Raw genomic sequence first — 13,474 nt, 5'->3', positions numbered from 1 at the left:
TTTTTCCATGCCAACTCCTGCCCTCCACTCCAACTAAAGAGTACCCTGCAAGAATACTACAGTAAAAATCATTACAGTCACTTCAAAACATATTGTTGATAGGTAGTGATGAAGTGTAACCCCACATGTTTATCATTACCTCCATAATATGGAAGCCACTTATATTTCTTGCCTTGGAATTCTGTCCCATCAAACTCTGCACACTGCTCTGCCCGGAAATCCCGGGAACCTTCTGGGCAGTTCTGTTTGGAAGAGAAAGTGTTTGTATTGGAGTATTATAAAAAAGGAGGAAAATAAAGTGTACAATAAAAATGCCCCTTCAAACTGGGGCATAATTTCAACATACTTTTGAATGGATACTGTTAATGAACTGCATCCAGTACTAACATCAGAGAAACAGGAACTAATAATCACATCTTATTTCTGAATAAGAATGATGTTTGTCTGGGGAAAAGCAGCAACAGCAAAGAAAAACTAAAACCATACCTGAACATTACATGACCGATAGCTTCGTGTTGGTCCGACACAACTGGAAGGACCTTCTGTCCTGGAAGACAGAAAAAATACATGGAGCTCTCTGAAGAATACACATGCAAAAAGTCATCTCATAGCAGACATTACAAATCACCTTCACACCAAGCATATCACCCTCACAGAGTTCCCTGAAACAGCAAAATAACTAATATGCACTTCTTCACCATTAAAACAAGCTGGCATTTTCTAGTGGCATTTTATGCTATGGTTTGTGTTCTGGCATGAATGAGACACACATGATGAAAAACTGCAGTACAGCTCTTCAGGGTCACGTTTCAACTAAATAATGGAAGCTGAGATTTTAGTCCATCATCCACCAGCAAACAGTCCAGTTGTCCATACAAGAAAGAGAAACATGTTATGTGCAGCCAATTCAGAATAGCCAATTAGATTATAGTGGCCAATTCAGAATATCTTTGTGCATCATTTATCTTGATTTTTTGTGCCCAATAGGTCCCTTATTAGGGAGAGTGAAACATGCCTATGGAAAGTGTGCAATACCCTTAGTCCAGTCAAATGACCCCAGCTGAGGATTATGGAGAGTAACAATTATGAGGGAAATTGATCTAAAAAACCAATCAATGCCTAACACTTCAGTGTTCCTAAAATAGAGAGACAGGCCTTCAGGGATTCTGGGAGGTATAAACCATAATGGGCAGCCTTCAAAAGAGACCTTTCTTTATTCTCTGTGGGAAGCAGGAGCTTCATAACTCTGGCTTCTATTACAAAACCTCCTCTCATTTCTCTAAACAGAGAGAGGCTGTTTTTTTCAGGACATTTTTGAGAGTCTGGCTTTTTTTCCCTCCTTTGCTTTGTTTTCATCCACAACAAGATCTCTACGGTCCATCATTCCCAACAGGTGCAGTACCAGTCATCATCCTCATTAGGATGCAGCTGACCCAGCTGCAAATGAGGTGGCACAGTGCTAACACTGCTTAAGCCAAATTCACTCTTCCATTTCTTCTGGGGCAATTTACCATCCTGGGAATCATAAACCTGAGGAAACCTCAGTGCTGTCACCAGCTCTCAGGAGAGAAACCAACTGCCTTGGCCTGTTCTCCGTCTCCCTCAGGGTTTACCACACAGACCTGATTGAGCAGCTGCTACCATGCCAATCCCCTGATTGCACAGCCTCAGATCTCAGAGAAACTGCTGTGGTCTATCAAAGGAGCCAAAGCAAGCACATGTTGAAGAGGGCACTACACAAAACAGCAGTGACAACTCTGAAACTGAGGTTCATCTCAAAGGGGACTCATTCCCTTGGGATTAAACACTAAGACTTTTTTTTCTGGATGTATATTGGAACATAACTGCAGGATCTCAGTAGCACCACAACACATTTAAAGAAAAGAAATTAAAAAAAAAAAAAGGGGGTTAACCCTCACCTTTGGGAATAGCAGTGCCGCTGCCGAAAGCTGACTCCACCGCCGCAGCTCCGACTGCACTCGCTCCACTCACCCCAGCTCCCCCACACATCAAGCTGCCTTTTCATCCGCCGGCCCTGGGAATAAAAAAACCCCACAGACATAGCAAAAAGACATGGCAACAAAAGAAAATGAAGCAGAAATCCTATGTGTGCAAAAAATGGCTGTCTTGCTGTGATGTATTCCTAACATGAAAAGTGGCACACAGTAGTACATCAGAAAGATCAGGTCTCTAGTATCCAGGAGTATTAGCTTGCTGAAGCCATATAGCACATCCAGCTTCATAATCCCTCTTCTACTGTTTGTCTATTCATAGAATTTCTGCACTTTTGAATAACGATCTAAAAGAAGATAACATCTTCCTCTCAGCAAGGCAGCAAAGGCCAATCATTACTTCAGGGACTCTGAGCACTGTCACTCCACACCAGATCAATACAGCCACTTAAACCCAAATCCTTGGCTCTAAGTCCAATACTTAAGAGAAGGAAAGGAAGCAGAAAGAAATACCCCAGAACACACTTTTTACTGCAACAGAATTCCATATATGGAGCTTCATTCCCCTTACCCAACTGTGTCCAATGACAGTGTCAAGGTCTGGGCCATCATTAGCAAAACTCTTATTAATTTTGTATTTAGAAAGTTGGATTACTGACATTAAGAGAAATAACTTGATAATATAGACAGAAATTTACAAGTGTGATGGAACCAACCAAAATACATTGTCTTGGAAATGTATCAAATACCATATTTTCAGAAAAAAAAAGGCCTTCTGCAAGCTGATGGGATGCACATACAGCAGGACATGTGTGGCTAGTGGGAAGAATGGCAATATCTTAAGGAAAAAAGTAATATTTGCAAGATGCAGTAGGATTAATTCTGCTTGAAAAAGGAAGGTAAGTGCAGGGTTACCTGGTGAGTGACACTGTAAAACCAGGGTTTGCAGGGCAGCTGCAAACTGAAGGGCAGTTTATGTATACAATTGTACCACTGAGAAGGTAGTGTGGGTCATGTGGGCACTGAGACATTTGCTGTAGTGAAGAGTGGGCAGGCAGAGAAAAAAAAGGTAAAAAATTATTGTGATGTGATCTAACTCGCCTCCACACACAAACATCCAAACCTCTGCTAGAAATAGGAGCCAGTCTAATAAATCATCCAGGGAGTCCAACTCAGGCAAGATGCATGGGTTAATCCTCCCTTGTCATTTAGACAGGCTTTATAGTTGTTCACACACACACACTCTCTCTCTGCCTTACTGTATGTCCAAGTTAGTCTTGTTTCTTTACTTCACCCTTTTTAAAGGAAATAATTTCCTGCTGCTGGCAAGAGCGACAGTCAGAAATATTAGCCAATCATATCTATGCATTTACTATGGAATTATCCACAACTGTCTAGCTGTAGAGTCACTCCAAATTACTACCTGTGTTTCTCTAATGAGAAACCCTTTCTTCCTAGCTCAGCTACTTACTTTTCTTCACACAGTTTTTTCTAATACCTCTGGTTCAGACTAACTCTGTTTGTCTTCATCCTGCTCGTTCAGTGGCACTGCCCAGGTTACAGCCACTTCTACATACCTCCTCTTGGCCAAGTCAACATCTCCCTGATCCTGTGCCAAACCCTTCTCCTGCTCTTTCACTCCAGATATTCAGCTCACTGTTTGTCTTCTGCATTCTCATTGGCCTTTCTGGGCATAATCCCAACAATAGTGTTTTAGCTTTCAGCAAGGCTTTTTCAGCAATCTTATTTTCCCAAGTTTTTCTTTCAGACACCTAATTCCTCCCCCTGTAATCCCTCCTCCCTCACCCTCAAAAGAATAAAATATGCTACCACTCTTTCTCAGCAGTCTTATTCCTCTGTATCAACTGACTGATTTAGGTGCAGTATTAGCTCACCCTGGAAACAAGGGACCTTTCAGTCAGCATAAGGGAGAAGGAAACGTGTAGATAAAAATCCAAAGGAAGAGCATTTGAAAGTCAGATTACTGGAAGGCAATTAGGATAGAAAGCCCTTCCTTGACACACACACACCACCCTGATAAATATTCCAATATCCCTCCGACAGAACTAGCATTATTTATTCCTTTTATAGAGAGTAAAATCTGCAGGGAACCTTTGTTGTAAGGCTTATGCATCCACAGAGATCAGGAACAATAATTTTTCTCAGTATCACTCCATTTATGTACACCCCAAAAGGAGCATCAGACAAAAGAAACCTTCCAAAGCTGTACAGTGTCAGAGGAAGATTTTAATAGGGGCCCAACTCCCATATTTGGAAATCTGTGTACAGTCCTCATTACTTCAGTAACTGCACATGTGTAGGCAGACAAAGATAAAGCTGCATGTTTATAATAAATAATAAATATATTATTACATAACCTGATAACAGGACATTTTTAGATGCTGTCAGCCTGTTTCTGCTCCAAAAGCCTCTTTCTGCTCTCTTCAGACTCTGGAATGCTTTTATCCCATGTCAGCCAGGACAACTAAATTCCATTCCCTCATGGATTTCAGAATGAAAAATCGACAATCTTCATCACTGTTACAAATTCATTCAGTTCCGTTCTTCTCTTGCTTCAGCCTGATATTCATACAAGAATATACTTTCTTTATCTGCATAAAGTATATATTCTAATGTTTCAAGAGAAGTGAGAAAATGCATACAACCATCTTTCCTGACCCCTAAAAACTCCCCAAAAAGCAGACAGTTAGTAGTGCCCAACTGCTCTGTCCAGTTTTATCACCAGTTGAGACACCAGCAATGCATCCTTTCTGGGAATATTGATATTGCCCATGACCTGGCACTGTGGACTCTCAGGGCTCATTCACATACAGGCAGCAGTGGCATACAAGTTTAGAAGGCCAGGGATTTAATTTTTATGAACACTGCATTGCTTTCATCAGTTCCTAGACAGATGAACTGCTGATGTAGTTGCAGCATCTGCTGTTACCAGGCCAACTGTATCTGATATCGTCAGCAAGTAAAAGAACTATGCCTCTGAGTCATTAGACCTCCAGACCTCATCTGCAAAGACAATTCCAGTATGCATCACTGGCAAACAAAAGAATTCTGGAAAAGTGTCCTAGATAGCTTATTATGTACCATGTAATGTTTATTTTTGTGTATGACAGATGCACTGGAAGAGAAGCTATGAATGGGACTTGACTCAGAAAAACAGAAAATGCTCACACTAGGTAGGAGCACTTTAAAAGGGGTCCTTGAAAGACTTTCCAGTTAGTTTGATGAGATGGATAGAAAACTATGCATGGGAAGAGGGCTGTGCTTCCCAGACAAATGCATTGCAGGCATGCAGTGATTCACAAAGTTCATATCACCAACTGTGGAGAAGTGATTCAGTGGGAACAATTTTCTAGTGCCTTGTTGCAACTCAAATACCAGCAAGCTATCAAAGAAAACATCAATTTACTATACAATCCCAAGTGAACAATGAAGTTCTGCAGTCACAAATCCAAACAACCTACATCCCAGGAAAGTTCTTACCCCTTGCTCCTTGGGCACCTTTCAGGACTCAGAGACAGTCACCCTGATTTGTTTTGTGATGTTTTTTTTGGTGCTGCTTTTCCAGACTGACGAGCAGGAACAAAACATCCTGTTGCACCACCCCAACAGTTGCTGTTACTGATAACCACACTAATGCCCAGAAGGTTGCACGGCTTTGGCCTATTGAGATGCAACTGAAGCATTGTTTTGGACACTGAAACGTCCTTACTGTGATTTCTGGGGCTGTTTCACTTGCTTACTAGGTTCCATTGGAATCAGGCACAAATCTCAGCACCGACAGGGAGGTGGCGAGAAATAGAGGCTGACGACAAAGCCCTGTCCAGCTGTTACCCACTGAAAACAGATATTGCTCACAATGATGAAATGAGTAATGTGGTGTCACACTTATGTAGTGTTTCCATGGCATAAAACTGCAGTCAAAATCAGACCCTTTCTCTTTAACCTTTCTTAGTATTTTTGAAATAGCACTGGTCATTTTATTTGATAAATATCTACTTTCTGGTGTTTATAGCTTCTGAAATATGGTTAATGTTTATTTTGACACACCCTGAACTGTAGCATCATTTAGGAAACATGATGTAGGAGAGAAGGGTGAAAGCCAAATACCTAACAAAAGAAAACTATCACCACTATCACTTCTGTAATGGTTTCATTGCCAAAGCCTTGGCAAGTAAGAAGTCTCCAGTGAAAAAATGAGGCTTTGCTAACATTGAATAATAAGTGCTTAGGGAGAAGTTAATTGATCAGAGAAAAGTTTGTAACAGAAAGGGGAAAAAGAAAGAAAAGTGTCAAGGTGCCCCAAAGATTGGCTGCTCAGTGTGGGCCAGTAGTGGGAGACTCTCCCAGGACAGCACAGCAGGCCAGGGAGCAGCCCCAGCCCGGGGAATTGGGCATCTCCACCTGAAACTAGGCTGGGAGTTGGGACTGCAGGTGAGCCTGACTCATCAGGGTCCATGGCTGGCCAGGCAGAGTTGTGCAGATCCTCACTGGGGCAGGAGCCAGCAGTCCCAGGAGCCTACAAGGGTGTCCTGGGCAGTGGGCTGGGTGTGGAGAGTCCAGCCAGGGCCTGTAAAACCTAACAGTGCCCTCAGAGCCCTAACAAAATAACCCACATGGACTGTGTCCTTAGACCATGTGCTCTTTGCTATATGAACCATTTCCTTCTTCTTTCTATATCCAGAAGAATTACCCAATACTACAATGATGACCACCAATAATATATTTTCACATAGGTAAGCTCTGCATGACATGTAGTATCCAACCCTCAGACTTAATTGAAAGGGAGCTGAAAACATTCAGTATATGTTACATGTTTATAATTTAGATTGCTGCTGCTATGCCAATATGCATTTTCAAGATGGCTCCATCTGCAACCAGCTAGGATATTAGCCAAAAAATGTTACCAAAAATGAGCTAATTAATCCAAACCACATCAGCAAAGCATTTTTTTTTATAATTCTGTCTTAACCATTGATCTTGGCTCAGACACAGCAGGCTTGTGAAGAGCTTTGAAGGTGAATAATGCCAAGTACCATTTCTATGAATAATGAATAAGTAATCAAAGAATTGTATTTGAATAAAACTAGAAAAACAAGAGTGAAAGTGAACAAGATGGTGACAGCAGGAAGCAAAATACAAAGTAATGCAGAAGAAGTGAGTATCTTATTAAGATGAGCTGCTCTACGAAGATGAGGGAAAAAACCCAGGCTTTGTTAGCTTTAATGGCTTGTGGTTTACACTCACTGTGTACATCTCCTTTCATTCCACTCTCATCCTAGCCATGCCTCATTAGCATATGCCCTCTAACAAACAGTAAAATCCAGCAGTTCCCCAACACCTTCATTTTCTCAAAACACTTCACATTCTCCCTACATCACTGAACCCTCTCCCTCGTGGTCCCTGGCTCTTTTCCATGTTCCCTGTTCAACTCTCCCACACTCCTCACTGTGCTACCTCTCTTTGGGCTGCCCCACCCTACAGCTAGCTCCTTCCACACTCGCTGATTTTCTGTCAGCTGGGGAGGACGTGGTGCATGCCTGGTGCTCCTCACATCCAGGGACGTGCTGCCCCATGGGGCAGTGGGCAGAGCAGGTACCAGCTGCTTTTCAGAAATGGAAAGGCTTCCAGAAACTCTGGGTGGCCTGGAGATGAGAAGGGAATTTAAAAAGACACAGCCATTGCAGAGAAGTCAAATTAATTCTTGGAATCCTTGTGGAGGAAATGGAGCACATTCAGAAAACTCTACAAAGAGGATGATTGTGAGTAAACTTTATGACCCCAAACTTATTTGGAAAAGTGGACAAATCACACAGTATGAGGTCACTAGAAGTTGTTTATCCAAGGGGCCTAACAGGAACTCAAGGTTGAAATGGATAAACTGTTACATACTAGAGGACAACCCTCTCAGCTAAATCCGCTTCAACATGTGATTATTGGAAAGTGGAAAATCTGACACCAGTTTACAAAATGATCCCAGGGGAACCCATGGAACTGTACATTCACGGAGCATAAAACTGATGTCAGCTGATAAATTAATAGAAATTATAACAAAGAACAGAGCTAGCAGGCACCTGCATAAATACAGGATGTTTGGGAAAAAGTCAATAGGACTTTTAAAGGCAAATTCTTCTAACAGTATTGCAGTTCTTCAATTCACAAACACATCAACAAAGGTAACCTGCCAGGTACACTCAGATTTAGCACAACACTTCCAAAAAATCCTTCACCTAAAGCTTTGAAGGAAGTTAAGCAGTCAGAAGGACAATTCTTCAATGGATGATAAGCAGGTGGTCCAAAGACAAAAGCAGGAATAAAATCTCCACCCACTGCAAGAACTGACATTAGCAGCAGTATTCCATAAGGAACCAGAATGCCTCAGCACATTTATGAGCTATGCCAAAACCACAGAAGTAATGAAAGCAGATGATAAGGGTAATATAGGGTAATAAAGGACAACAGAAAACCAGGGACTTACCGCAAAGAACCACGGGAAAGCATTATAGTATTAGTGATTTATCACTAAAACGACAGTGGAGATTTAATGTAGGCAACTTAAGTGACACAGGGGAAACACAAATCCTGTCCCAAATTGCTATTTTTTATTAATTATTAATTAATATTAATAAATCATTACATTGTAGCTGATATTTAGCTCTCAGGAGCAGGATCTTGATATTATGGCTTCAAGGAGGCATTGACCAAATTCAGGGAAGAGAGACAGAGATATCTCAAGCTCAAAGGGTTCATAAACTGGAAGTGTATTGGGGGAAATTGTATTTGCCTACCTTTTAATGGTTTTTTCTAGACACATGTTTGTGACATTGCTGTAGACAGGTTATAGGCCAAAACAAACTGGTTCTACCTGGTAAAATTGTTCTTGTTCATGTTTTCTCCCTTTCCCTCCTTATGAATAACAGTAAAATCTCTACTTTCTCTGCACTCACAGTAATTTTTACTGTTTCTGTATGACCTTAACTTTTATGTCCTTGTGCACCTTCTGCCCTTTGGTAAAGCTGGGTAAGGCATCTAAAAGTTTATTCAACAGATTAGCACTTTAAACAATAACAATGTTGAGTTATTCAGAATAAATTAAAAACCAGCATTTCAACCTAGAAATGCAGATCCATATAAAGAAACAGTGTTCAGAGGTCAATCTGGGAAACTGACATACTGAACTTAAGTGGTGGCCAAGCAAAATTTCTCCTTTCATTCAGCATGGCTTCAAGAGGAACTACTGATTGCATGCAGGAGGTAGAGTCCAATGCTACAGAGAAATGTCAGCCTTCACAGTCTCAGGGTATTTCAGTGATATCCCTTCCCAAAAAAAATCAGCAATATCTCCAAATTGGAGATAGGCAGGTGAACAGATGAACTGAATAGAATAAATTCAATTTCTGGTTCTTTTAACATACAGTATGATTTTTTTTATTAGTTTTGAGACAGCAGGCACTCATTTAAGCAAATTTCCATCTGCAAGGGAAACTAAAAAACTCGGCTTGATTTCTGGTCTCTCATCCCTGATCTTCAAAGGTGGCCTAGAAAGCAAAACACTTACTCCAAGTGATAATTGCCTCTTTTTTCCCCCACTCTCTCTTCCTTTACACCTAACAACCATGTAATGTCTTCCTTTGTTAATACTTCCACTCTAATCTGTAGGTCATCTTTTACCTTAGATGACCAACTCACTAATAAAGTTCAACTTCAAGTCAGGCAAACTGTTTACAAGCTGCATTTGCCTCAGAAATATCCTGCCTCTCACTCAGAAAGGAACAGGAATCCCAGTTGGTAATTGCTGCGTTCTTTTTCTGATAATATCACATTGGCTTACCATAAAGTAGCCTCTCCCAGCAAAACTAAACCACATGGCTAATACTTCTAAGACCAAAGGAAAGAGAATAATGAACTAACCAAAAATCCATTCTCTTTATTTCAAGTGATAACTCTCTCTAGCTTTGAAGCAGAAGACAGCAATTACTGCTTTGCAGAAAACATCCTTAGAACCAAAGGCACTACCAGAATTCGATTATTTAATTGCCATGTTAGACTTTTCATAAGATGTGCCACAATAGGCCTGGCACATCTTATGAAAAGTCTAACATGGCAATTAAATAATCTTGACCCTATTAGCTCTTTCAGAAATGCTTTCTACAAAGCACTTGAGTTACAGATGTTGACAGTTCTTAACAGAAGTATCTTTCATTTCTTGTAACAGGGCTCAGAAGAGCATTTACTTACTGAAAATGCAGAAGGTGACGTTGTTGCTAGCATGAGCAGAAGGAACAGGTTCTTCATCTCTGCCTGTGGGAACAGAAAAATTACTCAAGATTGCTTGCTTCTTTGCTGTTTGGTGGAAAAGCTACAATACCATGAAGTAAAAATGGAGGTGGAAGTAAAATTAAGAGGAGAGAAGAAAAGCAGTTTTACCACAAAACTCCCTGGAGAGATGAAGGCATCTGCAAAGATTGAAAACACCCTGCACATAAAGCCAAGATATAATTACTGAGAGTGCCTAATTCCCTGAACTTTCCTCTGGTATTATGAGAACACCATCCCCAGGCACAGTGGAAGGTGCATGCTGTTGCATGTCTGCCCTCCCACCTCTTTATGTATACACCTGATAAAATACTTGAGGATTGCAATGACTTCAACCAACCCAAGGTAAAAAATTCCACAGTTAACATTTCTGTACCCTCCATTCATCTTGTGTAGTTGTGCTTGTTTAAAATCCAATAATTCATCATGGATAGCTATAGCTAGATTCCACCATGAGCAGTTACATCCCCTCTGCAGAACTAGAAAGGAGATCAGATCATGTAGGCTGGTATGGCAGCATACAACAGTTCCTAAATTTGGGATGTTGTCCACACCTGGGACCACAAATCTTTTTTGGTACATTCCCTGTTGCTACTTAATCCTTCCTCTTTTGAGTTGCAGTGACACCAACCACCACTCACCAGAGCTCACAGCTGTGACAGGGACACTTCACAGCTCTGCCTCTACAGACTGATTCTTTCTCATCACCATTTTCTCATGACCTTGAGACCATTAAGCCCAAGAAAAAAAAAAAAGAGAGAGACTAGATACTCCTACCACAGTTTTATCTAGTTTGGGCTTCTTTCTAACTTGGAAAAGGAAAGATAAAAGGAGAAATTTTCCTTTCACAGTACACAAAAGTATCAAGGAAGAAATGGTTATTAATCAGTCCTTGTAACAATATCTGTATTAATATTAAAACTTCATATATAGCTCCTTTAGCCTGGATGATTAAATTCAGATAAAATACAGAATGTGTATCACTTATTAACAATGGTAACATTGATAAAAAATCATTGTTGCATGAGGATATGACATCAGAACCAAGAAATACCCAAAATGAACTTTAGTTGATCTGGTATTTGAGTATTTCAGGTTACTTTATGATGGGCAACCATTTTTCTTATAGTCTTAGGCCTCAATGAACAGATTCCATAACAACTCTCCAAGTCCGTATATACCATGGATTTTACCATTGCCAACATTCACCATGCTGAGAATAAAAAGCTTGTTCCTTAATACTTTATCTTTCAGATGTAAAAGCTACCAAAAAAAAAATCAGTTGCACCTGTCTGTGTACAAAATAGTAATGATCAGGGAAAATGGAATTGGGAAAACAAACACTGATAAACTTCTCTCCCTAAACACTGAGCGCCAGCCATAAGATTCATAAGAAAATGAAGATATAGGAGTTTTTTAATATGAAAAGACTAGAATTAATTTTGGTTTAGTCATTCTTAGGAAACTGAGGGAAGACTGTGTATCCTCCATCACCCACAGGTACTACTACTACTCTTCCTATTCAAATAAAGGAGGAAACAACCTGGGGATACCTTCCAGAAGATGTAAAGGACACTCTCTGTGCTGTAGAGGCCAATGACCAGGGCAGGCTGGATCTCTGTCACAACTGTACCAAGCATCCTAACCTTTCTCAGAGGAAACACAGGCAAGAAGACACCCTTTGGCTACAAGATCTGTGTACACAAGCAGCAAAGTTCTCCTGAATGCCCACAACACTAGGAAAAGGCACTGTGAAAGCAGCATCTTCCTTGAATGGTGTAGTCATCAGAGGTAAATATTTGAGATCAGCTCCTATTCCTACTACCAGGAAGCAAAAAAAAAATCACCTTTTCCCCAGCAGTCCTCTTTCACATATTCCATTTCCATCCACCTCTCAGGTCCACAGATATGGCCTTGAAAACCAAATCCTTGTTCTGGTGCTAATGAACTGTCTGCTCAGCTCTTTCTACCATCTGAGCCTAGAGGCAGACAGGGAGCTGGGACCAAACCACATGGGGCTCCTGCATGAGAGGCTAGAGGAGCAGGTTACCAGGGCTAGCAGTGCTCCCATCTCCAGGTAGTTAGAATCTTGGATGATTTCAGCCAGGCAGCAGAAAAAGATTCTCTGAGGAGACAAGCAGAGTCAGAACCCAATGTATGGGGCAACCCTGTGCACCAAAGCAGCAAGAGGTTACAGCTCTGGTGCTTGTTTGTACTTTTGTGCCATTGCACTTGCATGGAAATTGCTATCATATGTCCCAAATTTAGCATTAAAATATTTAGACCATCCAGAGCTATTAAATTGGTCAAGAGATTCCCGGAAGGATTGGCAGAAGGAAGAACAGAACCATCTGTATCCTGTGAAATTCCCCACTGGAAAAAAGATCCTGTATTTGATTACTGAGCATCAACAAACTTGTTATTTTAAAAGCTTCCTCAGACGAAGGATTCAGCATTGATTCCTTTCACCTTAGTTTCATCCACAATGGATGGGATTGAAGAATCTGTCTGAAACCTTAAAGAAAGGGCCAAGTTCTGCTTGTAGATTTCAAGGCCCTTTAGGTCCCCGTAGGAGCTGGGGTACAGCAGCATATGTTTATTCTGCTTGCTCGCCATTCTTCTCACGGCAGGCTGGGTGTGCGGGGGAGGAATGAAAAGGACAGTGTTTTGCAGTTCTTTCACTTGTAACAACAGCAGCTGCTGCTCCCTGAGCCTCCTGCCCTTCTCCAGTTTTCTTCAACTCTCCCCAGCTCCCTTTTCTCACTGTGTGCTAGAACAGCATCTCCACCCCTCCTCCACCCAGAAACAGCAGCAGAGCCTGAGGGGAAATGGTGACTTTATGCTCAAGCTATGGAACAGCTGCTGGAAAGCTCACAAGGAGGAATTCCTGCCATAGTGCTAAAATATGAAGTTATCTCAGGGAGAGGGTTTATGAGTTCACAACAAGAAAGGAACAAGCGGAATCTTTAACCAGAAATAGACGTGTGCCCAGCTGAAACCTCTGCCCATACACGAGAAGAGATTCAAATTGTCTAGGCAGTCACATCTGGCATTAAGTGCTCAGGTGAGATGAATAAAAGGCTTGAAGTGGGGAGTGGTTCCAGCCACCTGTGAGCTTGGTCAAAAAGAATCAGCTTCAGAGTTGAGCTCTAGACTGTTTTCTCGAGGAGATGCTGACCCAAGGTTCT

The 13,474-nt window shown here is 41.2% G+C and overlaps 1 protein-coding gene across 1 annotated transcript in view; it reads right to left on the bottom strand.

Moving 5' to 3' along the window:
* Nucleotides 1–10,265, bottom strand: part of PAPLN (papilin, proteoglycan like sulfated glycoprotein) — a 38,171-nt gene extending 27,906 nt beyond the window's left edge. Inside the window, exons 1-4 of the mRNA XM_058025385.1 lie at nucleotides 10,209–10,265; nucleotides 1,920–2,035; nucleotides 487–547; nucleotides 140–242 (exon numbers count right to left, since the gene is read on the bottom strand). Of these exons, the coding sequence (XP_057881368.1) occupies nucleotides 140–242; nucleotides 487–547; nucleotides 1,920–2,035; nucleotides 10,209–10,265 (337 nt within the window). The remainder of the gene's footprint in view (nucleotides 1–139; nucleotides 243–486; nucleotides 548–1,919; nucleotides 2,036–10,208) is intronic.
* Nucleotides 10,266–13,474: the final 3,209 nt, after the last annotated feature.

The sequence above is a fragment of the Melospiza georgiana genome, chromosome 6 (genome assembly GCF_028018845.1).
Source record: "Melospiza georgiana isolate bMelGeo1 chromosome 6, bMelGeo1.pri, whole genome shotgun sequence".
Taxonomy (NCBI): domain Eukaryota; kingdom Metazoa; phylum Chordata; class Aves; order Passeriformes; family Passerellidae; genus Melospiza; species Melospiza georgiana.
Note: the sequence above shows the minus strand (reverse complement) of the source record. Positions and strands in the feature narration are given on the sequence as shown.